We start from the raw sequence: 14,860 nt of genomic DNA, 5'->3' as shown, positions 1-14,860 counted from the left end.
TACTTTTGTGAAATGATTTTGCTTCAAGTATGGAGTTGCAGGCTCTGGGAAGCAGCCTTGTGATGGGTGTCAAGACCACTGCAGACTCTAGGGTTAGCACATTTAGCTTGCAGAACTGTGTTTAGATAAAAGTTTTCCTCCTGCTCAAGTATTAATACTGGAGACAGCATAGCTGTTATAACTGCAGCTCTTTATTATTAACCATCTGCTGAATAGAGTAAAGGTGCTTGTTTGGCAGTTTAACACAGCATCTGACCATGTATCAATGTAACTATATCAACTTCAACTTTGGCAGTCAGCTGGAAGACCAGAATTGAATTGATGAACCTGCATATAAGTTTAAAACAATGCAGGCATATCGTTTAAGTGGCATTTAAAAGCCAGGAAAAAGTCCCTTCTGGCTGTTTCCAAAGTACAGTGGTACCAGTCAGGATGAGAGATTGTTTTCTGCTGGCAAACCTCTGTGAGAGTTGGTGCCTTGAAGTTGTAACTCACTCAACAGAGCCTGTGTGTCTGTCGGGGAGACTGCGGCCTGGGTTGTGATAGCCAGAGAGATGGGTGGGACAGATAAAGAGGTACCAGCAAGGGTAGGTAAGTCCATAACAAACAGCTCTCCAGGAAAATGTGCACTGTTGCTCTACTGCTTCTAGGTGGCTGCTGTTTTCCTTTGAAATGTGGAGACTGTAAATGGTCTTGGCAGATTTTGGAGAAAATTTCTGATTCTCATTTTGTGTTCAATTAACGTTTTCAAGAGAAGTAACAAAGACTGTCAGCGGTTACCTTTCTGACTGTCTTGCAGAAGACCTCACTTTTCTCTCTAGGTTGCAGTAAAAATAGAGCAAAAATAATCCATCATACTAACTGAATTTAAACAATAATTTTTTGGCATTTTTATTCAAGATCTTTAAGTTGGGAGCCTGTGCAGGGTCTCCTTCCAGGAGGTACTTCAGCATATATAGAGGTTAAAGTGCACAAGTGGTTTCCTGCAGAATAAAAGGTATTTATGCCTTTGAATAGACTGCTAAATTGGAGTATTTGTGAGATTTTCCTTTTAAAATAACAACACTAACGAAATCCACTCTGTTCAGCTTCTCCTTTCTCCGCTCTGAGCAGATCTTTCATGCTAAGAGTAGACAATGACAGCAAGATGTGGTGGTACAGGTTGTGGCGTGTACCAGCACCCTGAGTATGGCAGCCGCAGGTCTATTTGAAATCAGAAAGTTAGGGCTGAGAGAAACCTCACATTTTCAATATGATGATTTTACAGTGACTGCTGCTGTCCATCTGGTATTTCCCTTTTAACTTCTGTTGAGGAAGGTTCTGCAACCCTCATCTCAGGGCTTCCCTGCACTAACAGAGAAAACATTTTGTATGATGTCTAAACAACAAATCTATTTGAAGGGAGCTCTGGAAAACTTCCTCAGTCTGTTACCAAAAATCAGTAAAAATAAAAGCTCCTTAATGCCAATGTAGCATTAAGAAGCCGGCATTCTTTATCTGGCTGGATGCACAAGGGGTATCTCCTCCAAAACTTGTGCATGCTGAATACAGAAAAGGTCCTGTTTATATACTATATTTTGCACACATATTCGTTTATTTTCCCAGAATAAACATACATATGATAATAATTTCCCAGAAATAATTAACATATTTTCCCTCCTGTTTACATATGCGTTCTTTTGTCCTGGGGTCCCTTTGGTGGTCCCTGGCGGTTGGCGACCCCAAAGTGGTACCTGACTGCCCAGTGAACTGGTAAAATTTGGCACAACTGGGCTGGTTGCTTTCCAGTTCTTCTTACAGAATGGATATTGTGCAGTCCTATAGGCCAGTGGTTTTTGAAGAATAAACATTGTGTTAACTCACCATGTGCAGATAATTTTCATCTGGCAACAAGTCCAGTCAGGTTTTTTTGTTAGGGGGAAAGATCAGGCTGAATCCAACAGCCTGAAAGAGGCAAGACTTCTATAACCCCGATCAATATTTAGGCTTGAAACATATTCCGAGCACATGCATGCAGAGCACACATACACACCATGTATATATGTATGTGCATATGTGCATGTCCAGACACACAGATCCCAGACAGAGCACTCACAGAAACACAGACAGCACCAGCAGTCTTGTCCTGCTCGTCTCTCTAACTGAGCAGGGTGAAGGTCTGCTAGTGAGGGTGTATATGTATGTTCACATGTACAACGTGGGTCCCTCCAGCAGCCAGGCTCAGACACTCGTGGTGCAACTGCTGAGTATGCAAAAGTGAATTAACCTTGACAACGGTATTTTCAGATTAAGTACTTATCTGTGAGGCTTCTGCTACTCTTAGGATACATGTGGCACTTGAAGCAGTACACTTTAAACCACCAGACTGGGAGTGCTTCAGGAAAGCCTCCTGCATCAGTGTTGTGCTATTACCTGTGATATTAGTTACAAAATATTTTGATTTCTGATGTGAGTCATTCATTCATATTTGTGGGAACGAGAGTTTGAAAACTGCAGGAAAAATGCGTGAGGCTTACTGAAATTCTTCATATATCACGAGAGAAGGTACTTGTTCTCATTTTGTATTGTCTAGACATGCTATGAAAAATTTTCTTGAAGGGGAGATAATTCCGAAGTTCTGTCTTTTATCTTGCTTCTGCACGGACTTGTCATGGCATTTGTGATGTTGCACAAAGCAGAGGTAAACCTCACTTCCCTTACGCTAACCTCAGTGAGTATTGGCAGTTTTGAGATGTCACGTCCCACTTGTGATTGCACTGGGTGACGGATTTCTTTGGACTTTCTCCATTGTTTGTTTTGCTGCTGAATATTCCTGCTTTGCTGCTAAATTTTTTGGGTATAGAGCACTTTTTTTTTTTTTTCAATTGCTACAGGGTAGCCTACCCTCTAATGTAGGAAATACCCACTAGAAGTGCAGCAAACTCAAGAGCAGAGGGTAGATGGTACAATGATATATTGGTGTAGAATAAATGATCCTCTTCAGCTATTTGCCTTTCTCAGCTCTTTCTCTGTGTCATGCAGGGCTCATCTCCCTCGGGAAGAGGAGCCACTTGTGCTGGCTGTCAGTGGGGAAGAGGTCCCACAGCAGTCAGTGGCAGCCACCATCCCCCTTGTCCCAGTTCAGAGGGGACCTCTGGTGAGGCTGGCAGGGGTGCCTGCAACCCGGCCAAGGTGGGTGCTGCTGGGATGTGGGAGGCATTCCTCAGTCACAGTGTGTGAGCATGAAAGACATCTCCTAATCTTCTCATCAGCCCCTTTGCTTTCATACAGCCAGTTAGGAAAGAGTGGAGAAAATGCTTTTGGGAACTGGCTGATATACTGTTATATCACTTACAGTATGATACTTTTTTTTGGTATGACAGGAGCCAAAGTTCAGCAGCCTTGAAAATGCCTCTGAAATTTTTTGTCAATGCTTTGACAGAGGTCACTGATTTTTTAAGAAAAAGGCATGAAAGGCAGGCACAGCAGTTTAAAATTTGGGTTTCCTACTTCATCATTTTTGTACTTGGAAGATAATTGTAGCTGTTATGCCCTTGTAAAGGTTTGAAAGAAGAAGTAAATTTTTATATATTCATGTGGACTCTCAGATGAGAACTCTCTATTCTGCTCTTACCTGATTTGTAACAGTTCTGAAAAATACCTAATTTACTTTTCTCCCTGAGCAGCTGCAGATTTTGGTGTGTGAGCAAAATAAGGGTAATAAAAAGCCACAGCAGGGATGCAAACATAGCAATTTTTCTCTTAGCTACGTGCGTAAGCAAAGATTCTGTAACATACATTTAGTAGCTGTCTCTTTCGGTGTATCAGCCAGTGAACCCTTGACCTGGACCAAATGGCTGGTTGCTATGGCAATGGGTTGCATAGTAACAGGTTTTGTTCTTAGGTTGAAATCCTCTTGCTTCTCTTAAATGTTACTTTTGAGGAGGTCAGAAAAAATTAATCAGAAGAAACTAGGAAAGTCTTTTTCAAAGGAGAGGCAAAAACATTGATGTTCTGCTACCTGAGCATCTGCAGAGAGATGTTCTTTGTTCCCTGAAGTAGGTAGTCAGCTCCCACACTTTCTCCACTTTATTGAAGCAGAGGTCAGCAGCTCACCAGCAAAAAAAAAAAAAAGTAATTATTGGAAACAAGATGACTGTAGGAGGTTCGGGGGAATTTGCTTGCTCTATGACTTCAGCTCCCAGTCCTGCTGAAGGCAATAGGCAAATATTAACAGCTTAACACTCCACTAACCTTGAAAATTTCTGAATTTAAAGTAAGCTCCTGATCAGCTCTTTTCAAGCTGGACTTGTGAGAGACTGGAAGGATTGATGTCTCGAGACGTTATGGGCTGCATATGTGTGGAGGAAGGGGCAGGTCGGGCCTTGCTCTGGCGAGGCACTACCCTGCCCTGTACTGTCCCACCCCTAGAGCCTGTATCCCAGCCCAGCAGTAGCTGCCAATCCCTGGCACACCGGAGGCAATGCTCCACACCCACCTCCGGAGCCCTTAGCCCAGCTTCTGAGTGGGCAAATGACTGGAAGTCCTACCTGGGAGAAGGGCCCAGGAAGGCCAAGGGGTATTTAAGGCCAAACACAAGGCAATCAGATGTCTTGACCATACCTCCCCTTGGAATGTCTATCTGAACACTGCTGGAACCCAGGAGCTGGTAGCTGTATGTGTCCTTTAATATGTATCTTTTCTGTCTTTCTTTCTCTTTCTTCTTCTAATTCCCTCTTCTTGGATTTTGAGTAACTTAAAATTGAACTGGCTTAGAGTTTGCAAAGTTGAATGGGCCAAGTTAATGCTTTGAGAAGTGTTTTATGTTGATTGAACATTGCACTAAACCTTTTGCCAAATTTCTCTGATTTTCTAGAGTTGCCAGTAAAGTATTTTTTGTTGTTTTGAGCTGTTGAGAATATCTTCTCAGTATTTCTCCTGTGCATCTAACTCAGAGTACATGAACAACCTTAAGCCCTTTTAAAAGTCTCATTGATCAAGGTTGTTTGGACACTTACAATACTAAAAAAGTTCTTGCTGTGGCAGGGGCATGGGAGGTTGAAGGATTGCCAACCATGGGGGCAGTCAGAACTCAGCATGGCCCTGGTGCAACTGAGTGGTGTTTGGATTGGGTGACCTTCTGGGGTTCCTTCCAGCTGAGGTCATTCTGTAAGTCTGTCTGTTTTTCTCTTTGGCCATAAAGAAAAGCAAGTGTGATGGAGAGCCCAGACCAGGACTCTGCCTGTGGGTCGTACTGAAAATGAGTTTTGTGTTTGCGTTACCCTCCTTTTCCCCTCCTCTCCCTCAGCCCTACACACTTCTGTTCCCTGGTGAGGAGTGTCATCATGCCATACTTCAAATACTTGGTAATAAAATGTCACTGTAATTCCCCTAGAGAACTGTTTGATATATCACTCATTTCTTTTCTTGCACTGAACATGTTGCTCTGTGTTTTACCTTTGTACCTTTTGGCTTATATAAAGTGAGCGGTGTTCAGCACCGTATGCAGGAGCTTATAGGAAAACAAAATACAGACATGGCATGTGATTGGAGAGGGGATGTTTTTTCCTTTGTACCAGCAGCTGTCAACCTCTTGCACTGCCAGAACAGTCACTTAGGGCTTTGCTGCTGCGCTGTGATCGTGTCAGCCAAGAGGCACAAGGAGGAGTTAAGTGGGATTGTCCATTTACCCATCTCAATCTCAGAAAGATGTGAAGGGCTGCCACCAAGTAGTGTAAACAATCTAAAGAGTTTGCTCAGGTGAAGGGATTGGCAGTGGCAGGAAGAAGACTGAAACAGAAGTAGCAGAGATTGAGGGGATGCTTTCATGAGATGGAAGGAACAAAAAATGAAGAAGATCTGATCTGACCTCATTTATTTTAGGCTATTTTCCTGTAAGTCTTCAATTAATTTACAGAGTGTTGCTAGTCCTCAGGATGCTGGAACAGTGCAGGTTTGAAAGGTTACACCAGTTGCCCAATGCTTCTGCAGATCAATAGCAAATCATAAAACCAACAGAAGAATTTATTGCCAGAGGCCCAGCAGCCCAGCCAGTGAGTGCAATACTTGTCTGACCCTCCGTGTTATGCAGTTGTGTCAGCAGTTGCATTTGGGAGATGTAAATCTTAAAGACATGCCTGCTTGTCATTCAAGAGATGGCAGAACTTTGTCCATGGAAATGTCAAGCAAGCATCTTGACCAAATTATCAGATGGTTGGTTACAGCTTGACATTGTAGGACGTGCTGGCGGTTACATGGGGAAAGAAAAGATGCTCTTTGCTTCCTGTCCCAAAGTATTTCAACTATGCTGCTGAGCACTGGAACTGTCTGTGTGGCACCATGCTGCAGACGCTCAGGAAGTCAGCAGAGTTTATATAAAGCTCTGCTGGGTTTGCAGAACCTTTTGGCTCCTTTCCAGCTTGGAAGCGGTGCTATAAATAGAAGAATGTCTCACTTTTGAAGTCTGCTTTCTATTCACAGAAAGGAAGAACTTTGCTGGAGCTGTGATTTAATAGCTGTTAAATACAAATCTCAAGACCAGTCCTATGACAGGCTGAACTGCTTGATCCCATTTCAATGGGATATGAGTGAGCTCAGTAGCCTATAGCATCATATCTCTGTTAGCTGGTTGCTGACACCTGAATAAGGATTGGTGCTGTGAAAGCAGGGTTCAAGAGTAATCTATTCTCCCACCTTCCCTCCCAATTGCACTTGTCCCTGCTATGAGAAAAAAATGTTGTTTTTTTTTCTTTTGGACAGATTAGCAAAATGTTTGGGACAGTGGTGGTTGGAGTTGGAATTGCTGGCTTAGCACGAATCCGAGACTTGATGAATCCAATGCCTTCCAGCCCTTCTGAGCACCTGAAACTCTTTGGATTTGTATCCAGGTTAGAAATTTCATCTTACCATGTTTAATATGTATATTGCAATGTTTTTTTTCTTTTTCAAACTGAAAAGGGGAAGTTCATGTAAATATTCCTGTCATTCTGAGTGCCAGCTCAAAAGTGAGCACAGAAAGCTTTGCAAGAGGGAACAAATAGGTTACCTTAGTGAGATATCTTTCAGAAATGACTTTCTAGTTTTTACTTTTAAAAACTGAGATATGTTCTTGCTGTAGGATCTGTGTGATAAAAACAAATTGTCTGACTGGAATTTGCTGTAGATTTAAGGTAGTGCAGACAATAAGTACACTAACGATCTCGTGTCTGCATGACTCTTCTAGAAATGTTAAAAGAAAATAAGTTTTACAGAGTTTAAAAAAGTTCTTTTACAAAAACATGTTTTAATGCTCCCAATACTCCAACTTCATAATAAAATTCTAGTAGTTTTTTAAAACCAGGTATCGAACCTGTAGATATCTAAAGGAAATCCCATGATTTAGTACACGCAATAACGTTGCTTTTTATTCTTCTTATGCTTCTTAGAGAAACAAGAGTTTTTCTCACTAGTTTGGAACTGTGGAAATTTAGTGTGTACCTTCCTCTGAGCATTCCTGCTGGACTGTCTGACCCATTACAGTGGAGCATAAAAGTTTGAAAGAGTTAGGTAGTACATTTATGGATCTCAGATTGTGAATTTATTTTTCCAGCTGTATTTAAATCATGTAGGGTTGTTTGAGACAGAAAGGACTGATTACGTCACCCCCTTTATCTTCCTGCCAAATACACTTTTGGTTCTCTGATGCCTCTGTCAGTGCTATAGGTAATCTTGAAGAGCACTGAAGATAGGGTTTCCACTACATTTTTGGAGAAACAATGCTGTTGAAATGCATGATTCACAGTAATCTTCTTTGGATCCCAATCACACACAAACATCACCTGTCTTTGCTTTCAAGTCCTGCTCGTGGCCTGCCTTGCTGCCCTCTGTCACCTATCCTAACACTGTCAAGGTGTCTGCTCCAGTCAGTAGTAATGCAAAAGGCGTCTGGGGGGAGTGTGTGTTTTTCATTTTCAGCTGGAGATGTGCTCAGCTTGCTGGCCAATAGAGCTTTCCCCTTAGCACTGACATGCTGTGTGTGTTGCAAGGTGAGCCATCATAGCCAAGCATCTGCTTTGTCTCCTTCCTGCTTGTCTGTACTTGCAGTTGTGTGTGGCCCTGCCAACTTGAGTGCTTTTGTCCACGTTGTCCAGGATGGTGGGGAGAAGTTCTCCCATAGGAGCACTGTTGTCTTTCAAGTCAGTCTTTTACAACATCTCTTTGGTAATAATGCTTATTAAAAAACAAAACACCAAAACCAAAAGGGTAAGTGCTTAGTTCAATAGCAGGCCCGTTTCTGGACTGATACCACCACCTACACACTGGTCCATTTTTTTGGTTCTCCTCTTCATTCCACTTCTGTCTGTAAGTGCTCATGCTCTTCCTGGATAACAAACTGCCTTTGTTATACCCTGGTTGAACTCAGTGAGACAGTGGTCCATGGGAACTGTTTTTAAGTACTGCTACACAACATGTGGTTGGGAAGCATGGACTGTGACAGTTATGCTCTGGTTGTATTTATGCTAAATATGCAGGAGAAGTTTTGGCAATATTAATGAGGCTAAGCAGATTAGCCTGGAAGATGCTCTGAGAAACAAAGACATCCACGCAGCCTTCATCAGCACAGAGAACAGAAGCCATGAAGAAACCATCAGGTATTCTAAGGGGTTCCCCCCCTCCTTTTCCCTCTTTCCCCTGTATTTTAGAAGTACAGAGGAGCTGTGTAAAGGTGTTGCAGGAAAAGATATGAACACTGAGGAAAGACTGCCAGACTAGAGGCCTGAAGTGAGTGATAGTGAGTTCCCTAGAGCACCAATAAGCCCTGGAAGAGAGTAGGATTTAAGATGCATTAATTTCCCAAGTAATTCTATTTCCGTACCTCTAGGCCTATGTTTGATGGACAGGCAGCTTAAAACAGGATTTAAAGCCTTTCCTCACAGATTATATTGTGGAAGGGTAGTCCAGTGCCCCACTCCAGCTACTTACATGTCTGTAAGTCAGAAATTGCAGTGCTCAATGCTGTAGCATTTTAGTGACTTGATGTAGGTGAGTGAGGCATTCTGTGGCAAAAGAAGAAGTAAAACCCTCCTTCCCTGCTGTTTAAATGTGTGATGTAGCCACCACACCATCCTTATTAGGAAAGTTGCCGCTTATTTCTGTTACTCCATGTTGTGCATCTCTCCATATGGAGCTGGCTGTGAGAACGAGAAGCAGCTTGCACTGTAGTGAGAGAGGATTAGGATAATATTCTTTCTAATGGCTGATCTTTTATTCCTTTCAGAATGTTTTTAGAAGCTGGGAAACATGTCCTTGTTGAGTACCCCATGGCTTTGTCTGCTAAGGCAGCCCATGAGCTCTGGGAGATGGCTGAGCAGAAAGGTAACACATTTGTTCTCAAGAGTGTAAACAGTATTACCTGTTGGGTAGCACCAAAGGCACCAAACTCAAAGGCAAGTCTCCAGCCTACTGTTAGTCATAACATGCAAGGGAGTATGACTGTCTCAGAGACGTGCCAAGGCAGGATTTAAGACTTATGCCAATAGGGAAACAAACACACAAATGTCAATGCTAAAAGTAAGGTATATTTGCCCTCAGAAAAACTCTAGCCTCTATTTGTGACAGAATGCCATTAAAGAGGAAAACTTCTGTCACAGTGATAGTAAAGCACTTGATGAGTGCAGCTATTGGGCTTGTGCAATTCCATGTCCTCTCCTTCGAAATGAAACTGCAAACAGCTCTCCTAGCTTCTAGCATTTGTGATGTACACACAGCTGCTCATGCTATTGTAGGCCAGCAAGGCATCCCTGCCTGAAAGACAGCTTGTCTCTAAGCAAAATCTCTTTATTTCAGGAAAGTGTGTGGTCTCATCCCAGTGGTGCAAAGGGTCAGAAGCTGGCAGTTCATTTGGGGCCAGTGGGGATGAATGGGGTTCCAAGAGAAAGAGCAGTGCTGGGCTGGAACAGAGTGCAAATCATTTGGACAAGCTGCACTTTTTATAGCACTGCTTCTTGAAAATCTCCTTTGTGACTTTTGTCCTGAAACACTGGAGGTGTAGGATTTCTCCTGTGCTGTTTCCCTGTACTAACACCAGTTACTGCCGTGTTGCTCACTAAATGGTTTCCCATTGAGCAGAATTTATGCCTCTTTTCTTGAAGCAGCAGCAGTTACTGTCAGCAGCCTACACTGACTGTCCTGGAAATCTTCCAGAAAAAGACATACTGAATGAGAGACACATTCAACTTGTATTGGATAACCTCTATTTCAAAGTAGCCCAATTAATTGCAATGGAGGGAGGTACTCCTTAACATATTGTTCCAATCTGGGTCTGACCATTATGCTGTTTTTTCCCCTTCCTTTTTCTTTCTTACTACCCTGGGAAGAAAAATGCAGAACAAGGAAATGTGAGGGGAAAGAGGCCAAGAATTAATCTATCTGTTACTCTGCAGTCTCATGTTTCAGCCTTAGCTGGGTACTGGGTTTCCTTACAGAGTTTCTGTTAAACATAGCAGCTACTGTTCCCATAGTCTCTGTATTTGTTGTCTCCTGAAAATCCTTAACGCAGATTGATGCTTCAGCTCAGGGCCCATGTTTGATTTCCTTCCTGACACCACTTTGTGAGCCATGCATGAGAATTTTTCTAAATGAATTCCCACTGCTGGCTAGTGAAGCCTTTACTGTTTAGATGTGACTTTGATTCACACAGAAAACTTTTATTTAATCTGTCCTGATTTTTGCCTTTTTTGTGTGTGTGGTTTTTTGTTTTGTTTTGTTTTTTAATGGCAGATAAAGTACTCCATGTGGAGCACATTGAACTTCTTACTGAAGAGTACAAGCAGCTGAAAAAAGAGGTGGCTGGGAAAGACCTGGTGAAGGGAACATTGCATTTCACAGGTCAGTAGCTCTGAAGAAATCAAAGTCTATCTGGATTTGTCTGACTGTACCACAGGGATGCCAGTGCTTCCAGGCTTCATTTCATCCTTTTACACAAGAGTCTGTCTATAAACTGAGTAGAGACACAGGTACTGGTTCTGGATAATTCCCTTGTTGAATCCACATACACCCTCCTGTCCTCAACATGTCCTAAAAGGTCTGGTTTGTTGTATATGTACTTTGTGCAGCCCTCTCTGCCATAGCTCATCAACTGATCCATTTCGACATTCACCATGTTTGTTGACTTTCCTACTCAGTCTATCCACTCATTATCTTTCTACACCCTGATCTTTAAGCCTGCAACACTGCAGTTTCTTCATCCTTTCCTATAATGCAGAAGGCATTATTCTTTTTCCTGTTCCTCAAGAGTTTCTATTCCACCAGGCAGTGTCCTCGATGAAAACAAATCAGGATTCCCAGCTTTCAGTGGAATTGCCCGTCTGACTTGGCTGATTGACCTCTTTGGAGACCTCACTGTTACCTCTGCCACCAGAGAGAAGCAGAAGGATAAGAATTATTCCAGAATGACTGTTCACTTTCAGACGGCAAACAAGAAGTGAGTAATGTCTGTGGCAACATGTGAGCCAGGCTCCTCACCCTCTGCAGGACTTCTGTGTGCAGGTGTTCTGCATCCTTTTCTTCTCTTGTGGAAACAGAATAGGTGGAGGCTGGCATGAAAGTGTACATGTCTTTTAAAGATGCACTTTATAATATTGAGTTTGATCTCCCTTTTATTATGTGGTGACAATATCCTTCCTATCAAATAGGATGTTTTTAATAGCCTTACAAAAAGGTGGTATATTATGACTATGAAGTATGCCATCAGTATTTCATACTGTCGATTGAGTACTCAGCTTGGTCCAAAGACTGGTGGAAACTCTCAGGTTTGGTCATTCTGGACTATCTGTGCAGAGTTCATGTCCTTTCAAATAGGTTGAAGTTACTTAAAATGTCAGTTTAAAGCAACAAGATAATTCTCAAGTTGTATCTGACATGAAAAGGTAGAGAGAAATTACCCAATGGTGATGGAACTGTTTGTTCCTTTTCTTTTTTTTTGTGGTTGCAGATATGCTAGTAGACCTCTTAAAAAGCCCAAACCTAACCCAGCATTTTAGATAAATGTTTAGTTAAAGTAGTAACCTGACGGACTTGTGGGGTTTGTGGGGTGAATAATCAAACCTCATTTGAACTCATTTGAACTTTTAACTTCACCACAGGTCTGGTTAAGCATTTCATCAGCCACTCCTACAAACCCCATTGCAGTTTATCTTGGGATTATCATCTTGTTTTAGCAATCTTCCTCTCTCTTTAAATAAAACAGCATTTCAAATTCCTTTTGAAATGCAGTTGTGAGAGGACAGAACTCTGTATACAAGCTCTGTTTATCCTCTTAGCAATTTGCTAGTAATATAAGTAGCTGTAAAGATCTAGATAGGGTGAGATTTTGAACTAATTCCAGCAGATGGAACTAGCGGGTGGTTTAAACATTTCCCTGGCTGTCCCGTCTCCTGGGTAGTCCTTAGCTGCTATGTGTGATATTTGCTGGATACGAAACTTTCTGGATTACTGTTTTTTTCCTACTCCACACCACTAACTGATATCTGCTTCTCTTGGCCACTACTATTTGTATGGATCAGTAAGTGTTTTCTCACCATGAGTGTTTTAGTAACTTTGTGGACAGTCAGTTTTATGCCTCTGGGATAATTTAGGGTGGGTGGAAAATTACATAGCGTTCCTGTGTTGTGTTCGGTGCTGGGGCCATATTTCCTGCTGACCTTCCCCCACTGACGTCAGTGGAGTTTCTGCAGTTGAGAATTTGGCCCACTCTCTATCAAGTGAAATTATGGCACATCAGTAATGGTGGTGGTGTTATGGGTCTAATTTGCCCAACCTTTATTTTGCTGAAGGATGAGAAAGGTCTGTACCTTTCATGAGAGGTATCCCATCCTGTTTTTGAAAGACGTGAGTACAGTAACCTTGAGAAATCAGGTTAATTCATCCTATTTTCTGCCTTGGAAAATACAGCAGGTGCAGAATGCAGGAGCCTGTGTTCTGCTTGTTAAGCAGGGATTTGTGCAAAGGGCATAGTCTGTCTCCGCTGTACAGCCCACCCTGGCTGCTCGTCTGGCTCTGGGTGGATTTTGGAGGTGTGTGTTAATGCCTGCACCCAGTTATTTGAGAGATGACCTCTGCCTCTGTTGTGTGTCCAAGACAGCTGAGCTGACAGCCTCTCTGTGATACAACATTGAGCAATCCAGGAAAAGTCAAACCTCTACTGACAGCGCGTCTGGTTTGGGACTGCAGTTCCTGTCCCAGGATTACAGAGCTTGGATTCAGTAAATGTCAGAAATCAATTTTTAGTGCAAGCTGGAAAGATAATGATTTGGTCAGCATCTCTTTTGATGTTAACTAGGGATAGGGTCCAATTGTCCAATTCCCATCCAAGCTAAGGGAGCCTCTCATTGATTTAATGATAAATTAAAAATATTGGCATTTTCAAAGTGTGAAAACGAAAAGGTTTAAAAGAAATTGAAGATATTTTCTGAACATATTCTGACAATAAACATTTGAAGTTATGTTTTTGTGGAGATTTAAGCTTACAGAGTCTGATCAAATATCTTCAAATTGAACATTCATAGAAAATGATGTAATACATGCTTTCTGCAGAAAGTTGTTGTATAAAATTTTAAGCTGAGTGGACCCAGAATTCTTTCAAGCATGAGACCAGCTTAATTCTTCTGGCAGTACAAAGTGTGTTTGCTTCATATTGGTTTATTGAGCTATCGCAGTCCAGCAAGGGTCACTCATTATTCGAGGAAAAAGGGAATCAGACAAGCAAAAAGTCTTTTCCAGTCTCTGAGTAAAATGTAGCTAAGAAAATGCTATCAGTTTAAAATCTGGAAAGACAAAATGGCTATAGAAAGTCAGGGTGTTTTCTTCACTGCAGACTGTTTGCTTTGCAAGCAGTCAGTATAAAAGTGGTTTGTTAGTGCTTGATTAAATTTTCTTCTTCTTTAACTACCCAACATATGTAATCCACCTTTATTCAGCTGTCAAAAATGTTGGATTTGTTGCTTGTAAGTAATGCTACTAACACTTCTAAACAACTAAATGTATCTGTAGCTAGGTAATACTTTAATGAAAATGGGTAAATTGTCTATGAAAAAAGCTACAGCCCTTCACAATTTTCTGACATAAAATACGAATCTGTTTCTTAAGCTACAAAATTGCTTAAATAATGTGTGGACTTGCAACATACTTATCTTTATAGCAAAACAAGAGGCTTATTTCAGAGCAGAAGTTGTTGTTAATTAAAAATGAATACGTTTTGCTTACCAATCAAGTAGAATCAACCTCTCTTTGGGAAAATGACTAAAAATCCAATTGCAGAAGAAGATAAATCTGTTAGTAAATCCAACATTTTCCTGCTCACTGATCTAAATCAGTCATTCTAATCACTTTGATTAAATTCTGCCCGCTCTGCATGTTTGTGCTTCTGGTTCAGTGGCTTCCCAAGCTAGAGCAGAAGGCATACACTTGAGCCTGATCACTGGTGTGCATCTGCTCTAGATCACCCCAGGGAGGTGATCCTGCACTGACAGGGCCTGTTTTGGATCATATCATGAGCTCCTTGCTATTACATGATGGAGATCTTTGCCTGTGCCTGCCCAGTGGTTTCTTCATGCCTGCCTACCTGAGATAAAGCAGCTTTGAGTAACAAGAGGCCTGAGCCTCTATTATAGGGATATAAAACTGGCTCTGTCAAGTTGGAGCAAGGCCCAGCTTGCTCCACAGCCTCCCTCTGACCCAGATCAACAGCCTTAACCTCAGGGAAGGAGGATGGCAACACAGAAAACACTGAGCAATATGGCCCCCATCACCCTTCTGGCTTGCAGTGACATGTAGCCCTGGGACTTCCTAAAACTCATGGTGCCTTTGCTTTTATTAGTCCTCTGAGAATTTTTTTTGTGCATTC

At 41.9% G+C, this 14,860-nt stretch overlaps 1 protein-coding gene across 6 annotated transcripts in view; it reads left to right on the top strand.

Annotated features, from left to right (window-relative positions):
- BLVRA (biliverdin reductase A) overlaps positions 1–14,860 on the top strand; it is a 38,026-nt gene that overhangs the window by 18,173 nt on the left and 4,993 nt on the right. For 4 of the 6 annotated variants that reach the window (XM_069007762.1, XM_069007768.1, XM_069007763.1 and 1 more), the window contains 5 exons: positions 6,739–6,866; positions 8,490–8,609; positions 9,236–9,333; positions 10,738–10,845; positions 11,269–11,440. In XM_069007762.1, the coding sequence (XP_068863863.1) occupies positions 6,739–6,866; positions 8,490–8,609; positions 9,236–9,333; positions 10,738–10,845; positions 11,269–11,440 (626 nt within the window). Of the gene's footprint in view, positions 1–3,021; positions 3,172–6,738; positions 6,867–8,489; positions 8,610–9,235; positions 9,334–10,737; positions 10,846–11,268; positions 11,441–14,860 lie in introns of all 6 variants that reach the window. The other 2 variants (XM_069007765.1, XM_069007764.1) reach the window with 1 other exon arrangement.

Source organism: Aphelocoma coerulescens, chromosome 2 (assembly GCF_041296385.1).
Source record: "Aphelocoma coerulescens isolate FSJ_1873_10779 chromosome 2, UR_Acoe_1.0, whole genome shotgun sequence".
Lineage (NCBI taxonomy): Eukaryota > Metazoa > Chordata > Aves > Passeriformes > Corvidae > Aphelocoma > Aphelocoma coerulescens.
This window is presented reverse-complemented; position numbering and strand designations above follow the sequence as displayed.